Below are 17,137 nucleotides of genomic sequence, written 5' to 3'. Positions count from 1 at the left end.
CAGTTAAAATTGATATGCTAGTTCCATGCTGGTTAGGTATTAAACCTGTTACTGATACAAGTTTAGGGCACTTAAAACTTTGAAAATTTGACATAAGCTGTGAGCCCTTTATCTAGGAAAAACCATATGTGCGCATATACTCAAAATTTGGAAGCTTATTTCCTAGGAGTCTGTAGACTCCAGAACAGAAAATTCTGCTCTGAATAAAAATTTTTGGTTAGGTCCTCTACTGTGTTTTAATTTTTTGTTTGATAAAACCTTCCAACCTAAAAATACGTAGTTCAAGGCTTAACATTTCATACCTGAGTTACATTTTTTCTTTCATTTTTAGGAAGTACATCTCAGAATCTTGATACTGGAACAGATTTGTCCTTCCCATGGATTCTGAATGTACTTAATTTAAAAGCCTTTGATTTTTACAAAGTGATTGAAAGTTTTATCAAAGCAGAAGCCAACTTGACCAGAGAAATGATAAAACATTTAGAACGATGTGAACATCGAATCATGGAATCCCTTGCATGGCTCTCAGTAAGTAACTAGCGAAAATAAAAATATTCATATCCATATGGCTAACAATTATCCATTAGTGAGAGGTATTTGTTAAAATTTACCTCAACAAATATGCAATTTAATGAATAATATGATTTCAGTGTATAGCCCAAGAATCAAGTGGAATTATTAGAATGGAACTTTCTTTTATTTGAGTTCCCCAGACATCTGATATAGTAATTAATTTAGGAATAGCTTTTCTTAAAGCATGGTGATTTTTAAAAAGTGAATTCTTTAAAGTATTTGGATAATTTATATAAAATAGAGATGTCATGTTTAAAAATTTTAATGTCTATTCATAAATTCCAGCAAAATGGCAAAAATTTTGAAATTATGCAATTTAGATGATTTTAAAGTACAGTTTTTTAGGTCAGTTTAGTTGAATTTTTTGTCCCACTGTCAAAGATAGTCCAAAAAACTATTGTGAATTATAACTATTGTTTATAGCATTATAGCGACAAAAGTCATATTCTCTAGGTTTTCTGTTTATAGCATATACACTATTAATGATGATTTTTTTTCCAAAAAGGTGGCATTTCCTATGTAATAATAGTAAAATATTTGAAGTTCTTATGTTATCCTTTTTAAATCTGCATAGTTGAGTAATACTTTGTAAATCATCAGATTTGTAGGTTAATATAGAGTTGGTTTCTTTTGAAACAGTGTTGCACGCTAAATAAACATATACCTTTTGATTAATACCAGTATATAGACATGGCAACAAAAAAATTAAGACTTTAGTTACATTAGAATCCTAATTTTTACATGTAACCTTAGTTTTAATTTTTTGACATTTTAAAAACTTAATGGCTAAGAGAAAATATTTCTTATATTGCTATATAGGCAGAGTGGCTAGAAACTGAGATAGAGGAAAGACATTGCATTGCTATAATTTAATTTGGTAATTCCATTTTATAGGGTTCCACTTTAGGTAAGCAAAGGAATGTTTAGGAGAAAATTCTCAGAATGTGGGGGCATGAAAGTAGCAAAAATAGATAAAGAAAATAAGTGTAGAATACTTTTCAGAGGCTGATATACCCTTTCCTAGAAATTGAGATCTGGTCATTACTGTATCATATGAAAGTGACTATTCTCATTTCTTTTAGAGAATTAATTTCATTTCCATCAATACATAACTGTTAAATGCCTTGCACTGGGGTAGACATTGTGAGGATACAGAAAAGACATAGGCTTTGAAAATTGTGGAGGAAATAGTAGCAATTTACTATTTAAAAATTGCTTGTGCTTACATCTGTTTATTTCAGTTATTGGCCTGCTAGGATTCTAAACAATATTCCTTCATTTTTTAGAATTTTCTGAGAGAAGTGACATTCCCAAAGTCTGAAAAAGGGTACAATTTATTTATAATAGAATTATGCAGAAGTCATAAGACTCTGAATTTAAATTCCAATTGTGATATCTCTAGGGGATGAAATTATAGACAATTTTTATTGTCACATATTTTTAATGCTTGAATTTTAAATCAGCACATACTATTTTAGTCATAAAAAAAATCAAGTGGTAGTGAGTAAATATGAAGATAAGTCATACCACACAAACAGAATACTGTGAATTTTTCCTGTGAGAATAATTGACACTTTAGAGAAGGGACATACCATAGGTATATTTGAACTTACCCAGACTTTAATTTTTTAAAATTTAAGTATAACATATATACAGAAAAGTATATATCACAAGTTGTAATTTGGTGAGCTTTACACAAATTGAACACACTCATGTTACTAACATCCAGGTCAAGAATCATAGTCTTTTCATTCTGTATCACAATAAGTACTTCTTTGTTAAAATGTAGATTGATAAGAACATACTCAGTGTTATTTTACCTTAGAGAAACGTCAGGTGAGATACTACTTACACCTCCCGCCCCCAGTAATTTAATGAAAAAAGGAACATCATTATATTTTTAATGGTTGTATGAGGAAAGGCTTCAGCATCTTTTCTTGACAACTTGAGAAATAATAAATCAAGAACAGAATAACTTTAAGAAGGATTAAATGCACCTCTGTTTCTTTTGATCCCACAGAGATTAACAGGCAATATATGAGCGCTAAACTCTAGACGACCTATTGAAAAACCTAGAGAAATCTTGTCCTTGAGAGATTTGAAGGATTAGAGGTGATTTACAATGAACCATACCTAAGGGTTAGAGTAAATAATTTCCAGATGTTTAGGCTTCTTAAACTGTTAAGCAGTTGATTAGTGCCAGCATAAGATGAGGTGAGATTTAGGCATTTTACTTTAAGAATATTCAAAATTTTCAGATTTTTTTCAATAAAATCTTTAGAAAAGGTATCCAAGTACTTTATTCTCTTTATCTTGGGCTGTTGTGGACTCTTACTGATCTCCCCACATCTCTAGCTATTTTAAGACTATTTCCCTCACAGCAGGGAAATCTTTTTATACTGCAAATCTCATCATGCTAATTCCTCAGATAAAAACCTTTTGTGGGGGACCTGTGCATCTGGTGATGATAAAGAAGGACGTAACCATTCGTAACTCCCCTCAAAGAAGAAAACTAGAAACCTGTATATAATACAGAAAGCAACTGTCCAAAACACCTGGACAGGAATGGTGGAGAGACTACAATTAGGGAGAGAAAGGGAGCTGTGAGCTTGGGGAGGAAGCTTTTAGCCTGGGGCCGAGAGCAGTAGGTGGGACATATATATGGTAGGATATGGGGGATGCCGTTGGGAAAACTGCAGTCTTGCTGATTAGGGAAACTAGAAAACTGAATTGGAGAAATTTTGGTCACTGAAGAGGGTGGAAAAATCCCGCAAAGGAAAGAGCCAGAAAAAAAGTGCCCAGATTTTGTCTACCCATATCACTGACTGAACCTAAATTGTTGCAGTGTAATAGACTCACAGCAGTTTTATGAAAGGCAAATTATCTTAACTGCTGAGACAGGAGCTACTCTCCAATAAACAGTTTACAGTTCAAGTTCAGTGAAAACAATTGAACAACAATGCTTATTGGAGAAAAATAACAGAATCCAGAACCTTATTTTACAATTTAACATTTATGATATCCAAGGCACCATTCTAAAATTACCCACCCACCATGCAAAGAGGATTAAAAGAACCAAGTGTATGAATGGGAGCTTTAAGACAACTCTGATGCCTCAAAGGCCTCTTTTAAAAGCTTTGTCTTCTCCTTTTTTTCTTATATCAGCACTTCAAAGTGTTGTCTTTGATTCCCTGGTTGTCCCTGAAACCATTTTAGGGAATCTGCAAGGTAAAAACTATTTTCATACTACTATCGAAATGTTACTTATCTTTTTCACTCTGTTGCATTTATACCAATGATGTAAAACTGTTAACACCTTTGCATGTATCAAAGCAGTAGCATCCAACTGGCTCTAATAGTCACTGTATTCTTCACCACCACAAACTCTCTGTTAAAAAAACCCAAACAAAATATGTCAGTTTCATTCACAAATGTCATTGATGAACCAGTAAAAAGTATTAATTTTATTAAATCTTCATTCTCAAGTACATGTTGTTGGTAACAACTGACAGTAAATGTTGCCAAAAATAAATTTTGAGTTTTCAAGTGAAAATTAGAATTTTGTTAAGCTTGTATCCATTGTAAGCATGACAGCTTCCCAATACTTCAAAGACTTTTCTGATGAAATTAGTGGTGAAATTAATACATGTGATTTTTTTGATACTGCATAAAGAGATTGATCAACATTTGTAAGATTTACATAATTCAGTGACCCAGTATTTCCAAATGACCATTGCATCATGCTATAAAACTATGCATGGTAAGCAATTTACTCAGAATTCAAGATAAACTAACAAATTTTAAGGTATCAGAATATGAAGTGTTTATTTCTGTTCATTGATATTTCCAATTCCACACTGAACTAACCTTTAAGAAACTACCACTTGTCAAATTTTGGGATAGTGTCAAAAAAGAAAACCCTATTATCTGAAAAGTCTATTAAAATACTCTTTTTCCAACTATATATTGTGTAAGGCCAGATTTTCTTATGTTTCAACCAAACAACATATTATAGTGAAGCAAATGTAGAAGCACACATGAGAATTCAGGTCTCTTCTATTAAGCCAGATGTTTAAGAGATATGCAATATTGTAAAACAGTCCCACTGTTTTAATGTTTTTAAAATACATGGTTATTTTTCATAGAAATGTTATTTATGTTAACATATAATGGGCTTATTTTGGTTGTTTAAAATCGCATTCTTAAAATTTTTCTCAATTTTAAGGTTTAATTATTGAATACAGTAAATATTGACAAATATAATCCACATGAACAAAAGCTTTGGGTTCTCAATAATTTAAAAAATACAAAAGGATTATGAGTCCAAAATGTTTTAGAACACCTGCCTTGTAGTTCCATCTCCTTTCAAACTTGTGTTTACTGTTACTTATACAACCATGTTTGTTTTTTCCTGCCTCAAAGTCTTTCTTCACTTCATAGGCCCCACTTAAAATGCTTTCTCCTACTTTTTTATTTACCAGATTTTCGGGTCTACTTCCACTTTGCCTTTTGTGACCATTGTAGTTTATAGTCATTCTTCCTCCTTTACAATCTTAACAATGTTCATCTATATTACTTACTAATCATTTACAAATTATATCTCTCATGACATGTGTATATGTCTCATGTTAAATGAACTAATGTATGTAAAGCACTTAGAATAATATCTGACATTGTATAATAAGATGTGGCAATTAATTACATAAGCAGGGTTGAAGGAGGACAGAGAGGTCAGCTCCTGATGACATACAGGTAATGTCATTTAGTAAGATACCCGGGATGCAGTGATTGTAAGTCATTCTAGTGGAGGTGTCATGTAGCAGTTGGTATGCATATCTGGAGCTTCAGAAAGAAATCTAGGCTAGGAATAGGAACCTGAGAGAGCTGCTGGCATATGTATAATAACGAAAATTATCACCCTTTATTAACAGTTTATCTTGTGCTAGGCATTGTGGTGAGTACTTTTTATGACATCATTTAATTTTCATAACAATTTGTGAGGTAGTAGTATTCTAGATGAGAAAATTAATGCCTAGAGAAGTTTAATAAATTGCCCTTGGCCACACAAGCTAGATGGCAGAGCTGTGTTTGGAACCCAGGTCTCTCTGACTTGGAAGCTGTTAATCCCTATGTTTTACCAATTAACTGAAGTTTGGGAAATGGTTAAGATCACCTCAGAGGAGAATGTAGTACCATAGTCCCCACTTAGTCATAGGGCATGCATTCCAAGACCCCAGTGGTTGCCTGAAATTGCAGACAGTACTGAACCCTATATATATATATATATGTATGTTTTTTCCTATTCATACTTATTTATGACAAAGTTTAATTTATAAATTAGGCACAGTAGGAGATTAACAACTATTAATAAAATAGAACAGTGATAACAATATACTGTAATAAAAGTTAGGTGAATGTGGTCTCTCTCAAAATATTGTGTTCTACTCACCCTTCTTGTGAGATGATAAAATGCCTACAAAGTGAGGTGAATGATGGATGCATTGTGATGTTGCATTAGGCTACTATTGACCTTCTGACCATACCTCAGAAGGAGGATTTGAGCCACAATTGACCACAGGTAACTGAAACCACAGGAAGTGAAACCACAGATGAGGGGAGAGTACTGTGTAAGAGGAGAAGATGGCTAAAGATAGACTTCTGAGGAACTCCAGCATAAAGGATAGACAGAAAACAGAAGCCTACAAAAGATATTGAAATAAAACAGGCTAGAGAGAGAGAGGAGAAAAATCAGAGGTGGTGTCACAGAGAAATTGTATTATAAGGTCTGAGTACATGCTTGCTGTTTCAGATACTGTAGGAGCAGCCATTAAGAACTGAAGTGTTAGTTCTTCCTGAAAAGGAAGCCATGGTGATGACTGCAAGTGGTGGGGGCAGGAGTAGATTGCATTGGAATTTGGATGAGATGTGAATGAGAGGTGAAATGGAGAAAGTAACTGTTGGTGACATTTACAACAGTTTTGTCTGTAAAGGGGAAGTAAAGATATAGCTGTGAGTCTGTGAGATGGTAGGAAGATTATTTTTTGAGCTGGGAAAGCTAGGGTTAATGAAAAAAAGCCATTAGGAGTATTCTCCGTTGCTCAATGACACATTAGTGGCTTAAAACAACCGTTTTATTTTGCTCATGATTTCTGTTGGCCAGGGATTTGGGGAGAGCTTAACTGGGCAGTTCATCCCTGACCATGTGGTGTCAGCAGAGATCTGGGGTAAATTCCAGTTCCGAGAGTGCCACGTAACTCTCAGGTCTGGCCCTTCACTTTGCTGCTCCTTGGCACATGCTCACCCCTCCCTTCCTTTTTCTCTCTCTAGGTGGCATCTCATCCTCCTGGCCTTCTCATATGAAAAGCTGTACATCTAGCATTTGGTTTTGGGTAGTCATGCTTCTTACATAGCAGCTGGCTTCCAAAAGCCTTCTAAAAGGACCATACCTGGAAAAGCTGTATTCTACTGGCCAAAGCAATCACAGTACCTGCCCAGATTCAAGGGGTCCCCTTGGATAGATTGTCATCACTTGTTTGAGGAGAGGCAAGGTGGGATGGGAAATATTGTCTGGCAAAATGGAAAGAATGGAAGCAGTTACAAGTAAGGTTGTATATGAATGCCAAGGAGGAAATTAAGCAAGTTTCCATTTAATGGCTTTTTTGTTTTTTTTTCAGTAGAATAGAGCTGAGGTAATTTGATGGGAGTGGGGTGGGGAGTGTAAAGTGATACAGTCAGAAGTTTGAGGAGAGTGGACATAGTTTGAAATTGCTGCTGAGGGGAATAATAGAGCTGACTGAATAATAGAGGTGGAAGATAAGAGGATTTCCTGGCAGCACTGAAAGCAATTTTGAAGGTAGAGATTCTAAATTTCTGGTGCTACCCCAGCTCTCTCGGTGGTATCAGTTTTCCCAACATCACTTAGCAGTAGTATTAGAAAAGGTTAACAGCTAAATTGAACCAGAATATTGGGGTTTGGCTAAACAGATGAGATCCAAAGATAATGAGTCAAATAAAGCAAGGAAGTTGGTCATAGAGCAATTAAAGTGATCTGGTCTGGACTTCCAGCTGCACAGGGGAGCTAGGAGGAGACTGGTGGAGAAAGTGGAGGTTTTAAGAAACAGGAGTTTTTAATGAAATTTAATAGGTGTGGTGGGAGTGACATTAGGGTGAAAGGATTGTAGTCAGAGGGTAAGAGGTTTTAACAATATTCCAGAGATAACAATTTTCTGGGTAATTACCCTTTTCTAAGAAATAATCTTGGACTATTAACATAATTATTGGACTATTAATTGCACTAATAATTCCAACTGAATTGAAATGGAGATGAGGACCACTAGAAATGAGGAGGTCAAGGAACCAAAAAGCTGTGTGAGTGACAAAGTCACCCAGAACACATGGTAGAGAGGAGGAATGTGGACTGGGGACCAAAGTCTTTGATGCATGAGGACGTGACCAGGAGGTAAGAGGGACTAGGAGAAGCAGAAGGTTAGAGAGGTCCTGAAAAACAAAACTTTAAAAGAAAATCTCTCTCACAATACCTAGTTCAGTGACTTACTATAGAATATAAGTGCATAAACAATTATAGTTGTGTCTTCTTGATGAATATATCCCTTAGTTATTGTGAAATAACCCTCTTTATCCCTGGTAATATTCTTCATTCTGAAAACTCCTTTGTCTGTTATTACTGAAACCACTCCAACTTTCTTTTCATTAGTATTAGCATGGCATATGTTTTTTCATTCTTTTACTTTTAACCTATTTGTGCCTTTATACTTAAAGTAGGTTTCTTATAGGCAGCATATAGTTGGGTCTTGCTTTGTTAATCCAGTCCTACATTCTCTGCCATTTAATTGGAATATTTAGAACACTTAAATTTATTGTGATTAACAATATGGTTGGGTTTAAATTCTCCATCTTACTACTTATTTTCTATGTGTTCCATCTCTTCTTTGTTCTTTTTCCTTTTTTCTTTCTTTGAATTATTTTTTATTCCATTTTATCTTTGTAAGTTCACTATCTGTACTTCTTTTATTTGTAATTTGTTGCTTTATGATTTATAATATACATCTTTAACTTCCCATGGCTTATCTTGAAATAGTATTACACCACTTAGAACAGTGTTTCATTTCCTCTGTGCTATTTTTGTCATATTTTACTTCACTGTAAGTCATATATCCCACAGTATCTCATTTTTGCTTTAAAGTGTCAATTATCTTTTAAAGAGAGTTAAAAAAAAAGAGAGTATTTTTAGTTACCCACATATTTACCATTCCAGTGCTCTCTATTCCTTATGTAGGTCCAGATTTCCATCTGTTATATATTTTTTGCCTTCTGCCTGCAGGACTTTTTTTTTTTAAAAACATTTCTTGAATACAAGTCTGTTGTGATAAAATCAGCTTTTTTATGTCCAAAAGATATCTTTATTTCACCTTGTTTTGAAAGATATTTTGCTAGGTATAGAATTTTAGATTGACAGTTTTTTTTCTTTTAGTACTTAAAAAATGTTGCTCCACTGTTTTCAGGCTTACATTGTTTCTGATGAAGTCTGACTTTTAGTTATTTCTCTGTATATAATGGGATTTTTCTTTAATGCTGCTTTTAAGATTTTTCACTTTATCCCTGGTTCTAGGCAGTTTGATTATGATGTGCCTAGGTTTAGTTTTCTTCATGTTTCTCTTGTTTGGAGTTCTTCTTGGATATGTGGACTTACAGGTTTCACCAAATTTGGAAGTTTGGGGTCATTATTTTCTTAAAATATTTTTGACTCCTGCTATGCTTTCCTTCTCAAATACCAGTCACATATGTATTAGGTCCCTTGAATATTTCCCACAGCTCACAGATGCTCTGTTCTTCATTACTCCCCACAGATGTTTTTCTTCCTGTTAGTTTCTTTGCCTTTGAGTTCATTAATTTTTTCTTCTGAAATGTCTAATCTGCTACAAATCCCATCTACTATTTTAAATCCTAGGCATTCCAGTTTTTATGTCTAGAAGTTTGATTTGAATCCTTTTATGTCTTCCATATTTCTCCTTAACATGTTTGTGCTTTCCTTTACTTTCTTGAACACATGGAATATAGTTATAACTGTTTTAAAGTTCCTGTCTTTTAATGCAGCCATCTGTGTAAGTCTTTTTCTGCTGACTGATATTTCTTCTTTGTAAGGGTCATATTTTTCTGCTTTTTGCCTTGTTAGGTACCAGGCATTGTGAATTCTACCTTACTGGGTCCTGGATATTTTCATATTGCTTTCGTTATTTTTGAGCCGTGTAATGGGCCACAATTTAGTGACTTGGAAAAAATTTGATCCTTTTCAAGGCTTTTGTTGTTTTTAAACAAAGCTGGAGCAGTGTTTATGGCTATTTTCTCTCCACTATTGAGGCAGCACCTTTCTGAGTATTCTGCCGGATGTCCTATATATTATAAGGTCTTTCCACTCTGGGTGGTGGAAATCAGAATTCTTCCTTGCTGTGTCAGCTACTGGAATGGTTTTGCTTCTTCCAGTGGTTCTTTCCTTGGAGTTGGGTAATTTGCATGCACTGACTGGTACTATGCTGAAGACTTGAGAGTAACCCTTTGCAAACCCCTGTTGTTATTTCTGCAGCTCTCTCCTTTCTGTGTAATTCTCTCCTTTGGTATTCTGTTCAGCTAGTTTTAGCTGCCTTGGCTTCCTTGAATTCTCAGCTTTGTTTCTTCAACCAGGGAGACCACTGGGCTCTATTTCAGTTTCTCCTACCTGCCTTGTAGCCTGGGAACTCTTCTCCAGGCAGTAAGCTGAGACAGTGCTGAGGCTTACCTTATGCTGCCTGTTGTTCAGTATCTGAAAAGTGGGGTTTCATTTATGTCATTTGATTTTATAGTTGTTTAAGACAAATCAGTGTTCCTTTATCATGGTTGTAAGAGTTATGCATAATATTTAGTGATTGAAAAACTATTTATAAATATGTATACTTAAAGAACATTTAGGGAATCGTTCCTATTTTCCTATATTAAATGCATCATATTTTCTATTGGTATACTTACTATATGAGGAGCATAGAAGTACTAGTCATAAACTATTTTTTTTTATTGAGGTGTTATTGATAGACATTCTTATGAAGGTTTCACATGAAAAAACGATGTGGTTACTACATTCACCCCTGGTACCGAGTCCCCCTCCATATCCCATTACAGTCACTGCCTGTTAGTGTAGTAAGATGCCACAGATTCACTATTTGCCTTCTCTGTGCTACACTGTCTTCCCCCTGGTCCCTCCCACACTGTGTGTGCCAATCTTAATACCCCAGAATCCCCTTCTCCCTCTATCCCAACTGACCCTCCTCCACCCTGCCCTTTTGGTACCGACTACTGCCTTCTTGGAGTCTGTGAGTCTATTGCTGTTTTGTTCCTTCAGTTTTGCTTCGTTGTTGTACTCCATGAGGGAAATCATTTAGTACTTGTCTTTCTCCACCTGACTTATTCACTGAGCATAATATCCTCCAGCTCCATCCATGTTGTGGCAAATTGCAGAGTTTCTTTCTTTAATATGGCTGAGTAGTATTCCATTGTATATATGTACCACATCTTCTTTATCCCTTCATCTATTGATGGACACTTAGGTTGCTTCCATATCTTGGCTATTGTAAATCGTGCTGCAATAAATATAGGGGTGCATGTGTCTTTTTGAATCTGAGAAATTATATTCTTTGGATAAATTCCCAGGAGTGGAATTCCCAGGTCAAATGATATTTCTATTTTTAGTTTTTTGAGGAACCTCCATATTGCTTTCCACAATGGTTGAATTAGCTTACATTCCCACCATCAGTGTAGGAGGGGTCCCCTTTATACACATCCTTCATCGGAAACTATTATATATATATATATATACTTTTTAATTTTGCTATCATCAGTGTACAATTACATGAACAACATTATGGTTACTACACTCCCCTATTATCAAGTCGCCACCACATACCCCTTTATAATCACTGTCCATCAGCATAGTAAGATGCTATAGAAGCACTACTTGTCTTCTCTGTGTTATACTGCCTTTCCCATATACCCCCACCCCCACTACGTTATGTGTGCTAATCGTAATGCCCCTTTTTCCTCCTTATCCCTCCCTTCCCACCCATCCTCCCCAGTCCCTTTCTCTTTGGTAAGTGTTAGTCCATTCTTGGGTTCTGTGAGTCTGCTGCTGTTTTGTTCCTTTAAATTTTGCTTTGTTTTTATACTCCACAGATGAGTGAAATCATTTGGTACTTGTCTTTCTCCGCCTGGCTTATTTCACTGAGCATAATACCCTCTAGCTCCATCCATGTTATTGCAAATCATAGGATTTGTTTTCTTCTTATGGCTGAATAATATTCCATTGTGTATATGTACCACCTCTTCTTTATCCATTCATCTACTGATGGACACTTAGGTTGCTTCCATTCCTTGGCTATTGTAAATAATGCTGCAATAAATATAGGGGTGCATATGTCTTTTTCAAACTGGGCTGCTGCATTCTTAGGGTAAATTCCTAAGAGTGGAATTCCTGGGTCAAATGGTATTTCTATTTTTAGTTTTTTGAGGAACCTCCATACTGCTTTCCACAATATTTGAACTAATTTACATTCCCAACAGCACTGTAGGATGGTTCCCCTTTATCCACATCCTCACCAACATTTGTTGTTGTTTGTCTTTTGGATGTTAGGCACCCTAACTGGTGTGAGGTGATATCTCATTGTGGTTTTAATTGCATTTCTCTGATGATTAGCAATGTGGAGCATCTTTTCATGTGCCTGTTGGCAATGTGAATTTCTTCTTTGGAGAAGTGTCTGTTCAGCTCCTCTGCCCATTTTTTAATTGGCTTATTTGCTTTTTGTTTGTTGAGGTGCATGAGCTCTTTATATAATTTGGATGTCAACCCCTTATCAGATATGTCACTTATGAATATATTCTCCCATACTATAGGATGGCTTTTTGTTCTATTGATGGTGTCCTTTGCTGTACAGAAGATATTTAGTTTGATATAGTCCCACTTGTTCATTTTTGCTTTTGTTTCTCTTGCCCAGGGAGATACGTTCATGAAGAAGTTGCTCATGTTTATGTCCAGGATATTTTTGCCTAACTTTTTCCTAGGAGTTTTATTGTTTCAAAACTTACATTCAGGTCTTTGATCCATTTTGAGTTTACTTTTGTGTATGGGGTTGAATAATAATCCAGTTTCATTCTCTTACATATAGCTGTCCAGTTTTGCCAGCAACAGCTGTTGAAGAGACTGTCATTTCCTCATTGTATATCCATGGTTCCTTTATTGCACACTAATTGACTGTATATGCTTGGGTTTATATATGGGCTCTGTAGTCTGTTCCATTGGTCTATGGGTCTGTTCTTGTGCCAGTACCAAATAGTCTTGATTACTGTGTCTTTGTAGTAGAGCTTGAAGTTGGGAAGTGAGACAACCCCCTGCTTTATTCTTCCTTCTCAGGATTGCTTTGGGCTATTCAGGGTCTTTTTTGGTTCCATATGAATTTTAGAAGTATTTGCTCTAGTTCTTTGAAGAATGCTGCTGGTATTTTCTTAGAGGTTGCATTGAATCTGTAGATTGCTTTAGGCAGGATGGCCATTTTGACAATATTAATTCTTCCTATCCATGAACATGGGATGTGTTTCCACTTATTGGTTTCTTCTTTAATTTCTCTCATGAGTGTCTTGTAGTTTTCAGAGTATAGGTCTTTCACTTCCTTAGTTAGGTTTATTCCTAGGTATTGTATTCTTTTTGATGCAATTGTGAACGGAATTGTTTTCCTGATTTCTCTTTCTGCTAGTTCATCGTTAGTATTTAGGAATGCAACAGATTTCTGTGTATTAATTTTGTATCCTGCAACTTTGCTGAATTCAGATATTATTTCTAGTAATTTTGGAGTGGATTCTTTAGGGTTTTTTATGTACAATATCATGTCATCTGCAAACAGGGACAGTTTGACTTCTTCCTTGCCAATCTGGATGACTTTTATTTCTTTGTGTTGTCTGATTGCCATGGTGAGGACCTCCAGTATTATGTTGAATAAAAGTGGGGAGAGTTGGCATCCATGTCTTGTTCCAGATCTTAAAGGAAAAGCTTTCAGCTTCTTGCTGTTAAGTATGATGTTGGTTGTGGGTTTGTCATATATGGCCTCTATTCTGTTGATGTACTTGCCCTCTATTCCCATTTTGTTGAGACTTTTTATCATGAATGGATGTTGAATTTTGTTGAATGCTTTTTCAGCATCTATGGAGATGATCATGTGGATTTTGTCCTTTTTGTTGATATGGTGGATGATGTTGATGGATTTTTGAATGTTGTACCATCCTTGCATCCCTTGGATGAATGCTACTTGATCACGATGGATTATTTTTCTTACGTATTTTTTAATTTGGTTTGCTAATATTTTGTTGAGTATTTTTGCATCTATGTTCAGCAGGGATATTGGTCTGTAATTTTCTCTTTTTGTGGTGTCTTTGCCTGGTTTTGTTATTAGAGTGATGTTGGCCTTGTGGAATGAGTTTGGGAGTATTCCCTCATCTTCTACTTTTTGGAAAACTTTAAGGGGATGGGTATTAGTTCTTCACTAAATGTTTGATAAAATTCAGCAGTGAAACCATTTGTTTCATGGGTTTTGTTCTTAGGTAGTTTTTTCATTACCAATTCAATTTATTTGCTGGTAATTGGTCTGTTCAGATTTTCTGTTTCTTCCTGGGTCAGGCTTGGAAGGTTGTATATTTCTGGAAAGTTGTCCATTTCTTCTAGGGTATCCAGTTTGTTAGCATATAATTTTTCATAGTATTCTCTAATAATTCTTTGTATTTCTGTGGTGTCTGTAGTGATTTTTCCTGTCTCATTTCTGATTCTGTTTGTGTGTAGACTCTCTTTTTTTCTTTGTAAGTCTGGCTAAGGGTTTATCTATTTTGTTTATTTTCTCGAAGAACTAGCTCTTGCTTTCATTGATTCTATTGTTTTATTCTTTTCGATTTTATTTATTTCTGCTTTAGTCTTTATTATGTCCCTCCTTCTACTGACTTTGGGCCTCATTTGTTCTTCTTTTTCTTGTTTCATTAATTGTGAGTTTAGACTGTTCATTTGGGATTGTTCTTCTTTCCTGAGGTAGGCCTGCATTGCAATATATTTCCCTCTTAGCACGGCCTTTGCTGCTTCCCACAGATTTTGCAGTGTTGAATTATTGTTGTCATTTCTCTGCATATATTGCTTGATCTCTGTTTTAATTTAGTCATTGATCCATTGATTATTTGGTAGCATGTTGTTAAGCCTCCATGTGTTTGTGGGCTTTTTCATTTTGTTTGTGTAATTTATTTCTAGTTTCATACCTTTGTGATCTGAGAAGCTGGTTGGTACAATTCCAATCTTTTTTAATTTACTGAGGTTCTTTTTGCAACCCAGTATATGATCTGTTCTTGAAAATGTTCCATGTGCACTTGAGAAGAATGTGTATCCTGTTGTTTTGGATGGTGTGTTTTGTAGATGTCTGTTAGGTCCATCTGTTCTAATACGTTTTTACTTGCCTCTGTCTCTTTGCTTATTTTCTGTCTGGTTGATCTGTCCTTTGGAGTGACTGTTGTGTTGAAGTCTCCTAAAATGAATGCAGTGCATTCTATTTCCTCCTTTAATTCTGTTAGTATTTGTTTCACATATGTAAGTGCTACTGTGTTGGGTGCATAGATATTTGTAATGGTTATATCCTCTTGTTGGACTGACCCTTTTATCATTATGTAATGTCCTTCTTTGTCTCTTGCGACTTTCTTTGTTTTGAAGTCTATTTTGTCTGATACAAGTACTGCAACTCCTGCTTTTTTCTCCCTGCTAGTTGCATGAAATATCTTTTCCCATCCCTTTACTTTCAGTCTCTGTATGTCTTTGGGTTTGAAGTGAGTCTCTTGTAGGCAGCTTATGGACGGGTCCTGTTTTTTTATCCATCCAGTGACTCTATGTCTTTTGATTAGTGCATTCAGACCATTTACATTTAGGGTGATTATCAATAGGTATGTACTTATTGCCATTGCAGGCTTTAGATTTGTGGTTACCAAAGGTTCAAGGGTAACTTCCTTACTATCTAACAGTCTAACTTAACTCACTTTGTATGCTATTGCAAACACAACCAAAAGGCTCTTTTTTTTTTTCCTTTTTCTTCCTCCTCCATTCTTTGTATGTTATGAATCATATTCTGTACTGTTTGTCTATCCCTTGGGTGACATCTGTTTAGCCTTAGGCATACTTCCATCTATAGGACTCCCTCCAAAATACACTGTAGATGTGGTTTGTGGGAGGTAAATTCTCTCAGCTTTTGCTTATTTGGAAATTGTTTAATCCCTCCTTCAAATTTAAATGATAATCTTGCTGGATAAAATATTCTTGGTTCAAGGCCCTTCTTCTTCATTGCATTAAATACATCATACCACTCCCTTTTGGCCTGTAAGGTTTCTGCTGAGAAGTCTGATGATAGCCTGATGGGCTTTCCTTTGTATGTGATCTTATTTCTCTCTCTGGCTGCTTTTAATAGTCTTCCTTATCCTTGATCTTTGTCATTTTAATTACTGTATGTGTTGGTGTTGTCTTCCTTGGGTCCCTTGTGTTGGGAGATCTGTGCACCTCCTTGCTTGAGAGACTATCTCCTTCCCCAGATTGGGGAAGTTTTCAGCAGTTACCTCCTCAATGACACTTTCTATCCCTTTTTCTTTTTTCTTCTTCTTCTGGTACCCCTATAATGCAAATATTGTTCCGTTTGGATTGGTCACACAATTCTCTCAATGTTCTTTTTATTCTGAGATTCTTTTTTGTCTCTGTCCCTCAGCTTCTTTGTATTCTTCTTCTCTAATTTCTATTCCATTTACTGTCTCTTCTCATACATCTAATCTGCTTTTAAATCCCTCCATTGTATGTTTCATTTCAGGTATGGAATTTCTTAATGATTGAATCTCCATCTTAAATTTGTTCCTGAGTTCTTAAATATTTTTCTGTACCTCCGTAAGCATTTTTATGATTTTTATTTTGAAGTCTCAGGAAGATTGGTGAGTTCAGTTTCATTTGGCCCTTTTCCTGGGGTTTGTGAGATTTTGATCTTATTCAAGTTCTTTTTGAGGTTTCATATTTCTGTGTGGTGCCCTCCAGTGCCCAGAAGCTCCAGTCTCTGGAGCTGCTCAACCCCTGAAGTGAGGTTGGTGGTCATAGGGGAGCAGAGGTGTTGCCTGGCGGGAGGAAAGAGCGCTTTCCTCATTCCCGGCTGCGGTGCCTATCTCCAGCATCAGAGCCAGTGGGCCGAGCACACGGTGTCAGCCTCTGTGCTCGGCGTCTCTGGCTGTTGTAGGTGGGGCTTCCTGGCTGGCCTGATGCCAGCACAGTGACTGCTGGTTTGCAAGCAGGTGCTGTCAGGCCAGGAGGGAGACTCGGCAGGCTGCATGTCACAGTGGGGGGCCTCGGAGCTAAGCAGCCAGCGGGGGGATGGAGCGCCTGACGCTCCTCAAAGTTCCCAACCAGCTGGGCAGAGCGCGCCCAGGCAACCTTGTCCCGCTCTCCCCTCCCCGCGCAGCAAGCTCCATGCGATCCCCG

The 17,137-nt window shown here is 36.2% G+C and overlaps 1 protein-coding gene across 3 annotated transcripts in view; it reads left to right on the top strand.

Annotated features, from left to right (window-relative positions):
- The window catches only part of RB1 (RB transcriptional corepressor 1), a 165,870-nt gene that overhangs the window by 78,710 nt on the left and 70,023 nt on the right, over positions 1 to 17,137 (top strand). For all 3 annotated transcript variants that reach the window (XM_036904000.2, XM_057494514.1, XM_036904019.2), the window contains one exon: positions 332 to 528. In XM_036904000.2, the coding sequence (XP_036759895.1) occupies positions 332 to 528 (197 nt within the window). The remainder of the gene's footprint in view (positions 1 to 331; positions 529 to 17,137) is intronic.

This window comes from Manis pentadactyla, chromosome 17, assembly GCF_030020395.1.
Source record: "Manis pentadactyla isolate mManPen7 chromosome 17, mManPen7.hap1, whole genome shotgun sequence".
In the NCBI taxonomy this organism is placed as follows: domain Eukaryota; kingdom Metazoa; phylum Chordata; class Mammalia; order Pholidota; family Manidae; genus Manis; species Manis pentadactyla.
This window is presented reverse-complemented; position numbering and strand designations above follow the sequence as displayed.